General features: G+C 65.7%; 1 protein-coding gene across 1 annotated transcript; it reads left to right on the plus strand.

Moving 5' to 3' along the window:
- Positions 1-300: 300 nt before the first annotated feature.
- Positions 301-2,168, plus strand: LOC114072725 (ribosome biogenesis protein bop1-like; the record flags this gene model as incomplete). Its single annotated transcript, XM_027910584.1, has 5 exons — positions 301-455; positions 807-924; positions 1,005-1,106; positions 1,236-1,448; positions 2,137-2,168. Coding segments are annotated over 5 exons (620 nt in total), but the record flags the coding sequence as incomplete, so codon positions are not given.
- Between the last annotated feature and the right edge of the window lie 7 nt (positions 2,169-2,175).

Below are 2,175 nucleotides of genomic sequence, written 5' to 3' on the forward strand. Positions count from 1 at the left end.
CCATTCCCGTCCATCCAGCTGTTTGCTCTGCTCCCACTGGGAGGGTTTGGATCTGCAGGGCACAGGCAGAGCAATTCCAGGGATGGGGCAGCCACAGCAACCCCCTGGATTGCCAGGATCTCCCCACCCTCCCAGGGAAAAATCCCCTCCCAGGATCCCATCTCCCCCTGCCCTCTGGCAGCGGGAAGCCAATCCCTGTGTCCTTGTCCCAAACCCCTCTCCATCCCTCCTGGAGGCCCTTCATGCCCTGGGAGGGTCTCCAGGGCGTCCCTCACGCCTCTCCCCTCTGTTACCCCGCAGGACATCCGGAACACGGTGGGAAACATCCCCATGGAGTGGTACCAGGACTTCCCCCACATCGGCTACAACCTGGACGGCAAGAAGATCTACAAGCCCATCCGGAACAAGGACGAGCTGGACATGTTCCTGGAGAAGATGGAGAACCCAGAGTACTGGTGAGACCCTCGGGGGAGCGTCCAAGGCCAGGCTGGACGGGGCTGGGAGCAGCCTGGGACGGCAGGAGGTGTCCCTGCCCACGGCAGGGGGTGGGACTGGATGATCCCCAAGTCCCCTCCATCCCAAACCCTTCCACGGGGGCTGTGCCTGTGCAGGGTGGGGCACCCTCTCCACGTGGGGTGTGTGAGCACAGCAGGGCTGGAAACCACCCCCCAGTTCCCTGGAGCGTCGCCTGGAGACCCCCAGGATCTCCTGGGGTGACCCCAGCGGTGTGGCTGTGGGGGCTGAGGGGGTCCTGGCCATCCCAGACCCCCCCCATCCCATCCCATCCCCTGTGCCGCTCCCACCAGGAGGACGGTGCAGGACAAGATGACGGGGGCGGATGTGACGCTGACGGACGAGCAGGTGGAGCTGGTGCAGCGGCTGCAGAAGGGGCAGTTTGGGGACGTCAACTTTGACCCCTACGAGGTGAGGCCGTGGCTGCTCCCCCTCTGGGGATGGGGCAGGGGGTTCTCCCAGCCCCCTCACCGTTCCGTGTCCCCCCCCAGCCGGCCGTCGACTTCTTCACGCACGAGGTGATGATCCACCCGGTGACCAACCGCCCCGCCGACAAGAGGAGCTTCATCCCCTCCCTCATCGAGAAGGAGAAGGTGAGGGAAAGTCCTGCCTTCCCAATCCCATCCCCACATCCCACCCTGCTCCTCGTTCCCCACCCCTCGGAGCTGCTGGAGCTGCTGGGGCTGCTGGAGCCGCTGACCCCACCCTGCCCTGCCCCACAGGTGTCCAAGCTGGTCCACGCCATCAAGATGGGCTGGATCAAACCCCGCAAGCCCAAGGACGACACCCCCACCTACTACGACCTGTGGGCCCACGAGGACCCCAACTCCATCCTGGGCCGCCACAAGATGCACGTGCCGGCCCCCAAGCTGAGGCTGCCCGGGCACGAGGAGTCCTACAACCCCCCCCCAGAGTACCTGCTCAGCGAGGAGGAGGTGAGGGGGCCCCCCCAACCCCCCCAGAGCCGCTGGGAAAGGGCTGGGAGCGCGGGAAGCTCCGTGGGGGTTGGGACGTGACAGGGGCAGGGGAAGGGCTGAGCCTTGGAGGGGCATCTGGGGGGTCAGACCTGCCCTGGGGAGGGGGGGCCTCGCAGGGGAGGTCAAAGCAAAGGTGATTTCCCAGAGAAGCTGTGGCTGCCCCATCCCTGGAAGTGTCCAAGGCCAGGTTGGAGCCACCTGGGATAGTGGGAGGTGTCCCTGCCCGTGGCACGGGGTGGGACTGGATGATCCTCGAGGTCCATTCCAACCAAAACCGTTCCATGATTCCATCACTCAGCATCCTTGGATTAAAGAGCAACTTGGGGCCACATCCCAGGGACCAGGGTGGCCCTGCCAGAGCCCCCCCAGGCTGCGTGGGGATATCCTGGCGTGGGATTTGTCCTGGTGCATCCAGAGGCACATTCAGCCCAGGGGCTTGGGATTAAACAGGCAGTGAAAAATCCTGGTGGGCTGAGGGGGGTGGAGAGATCCTGGTGGGATGAGGGGGGTGGAAAGATTCAGGTGGGCTGAGGAGGGTGAGAACCCCCCGTGGGCTGGTGAGAACCTCCAGGCTGGCTCCTCCTGGGCTCTGGGGGGGCCGTGAGGGGGGTCCTGCCGGGCCCTGAGCGTGCCCCCCTCCCCGCAGAGGTTGGCCTGGGAGCAGCAGGAGCCCGGGGAGCGGCGT

The sequence above is a fragment of the Empidonax traillii genome, unplaced genomic scaffold, assembly GCF_003031625.1.
Source record: "Empidonax traillii isolate 1590-97213 ecotype Southwest subspecies unplaced genomic scaffold, ASM303162v1 scaffold3789:size14939, whole genome shotgun sequence".
Classification (NCBI taxonomy): domain Eukaryota; kingdom Metazoa; phylum Chordata; class Aves; order Passeriformes; family Tyrannidae; genus Empidonax; species Empidonax traillii.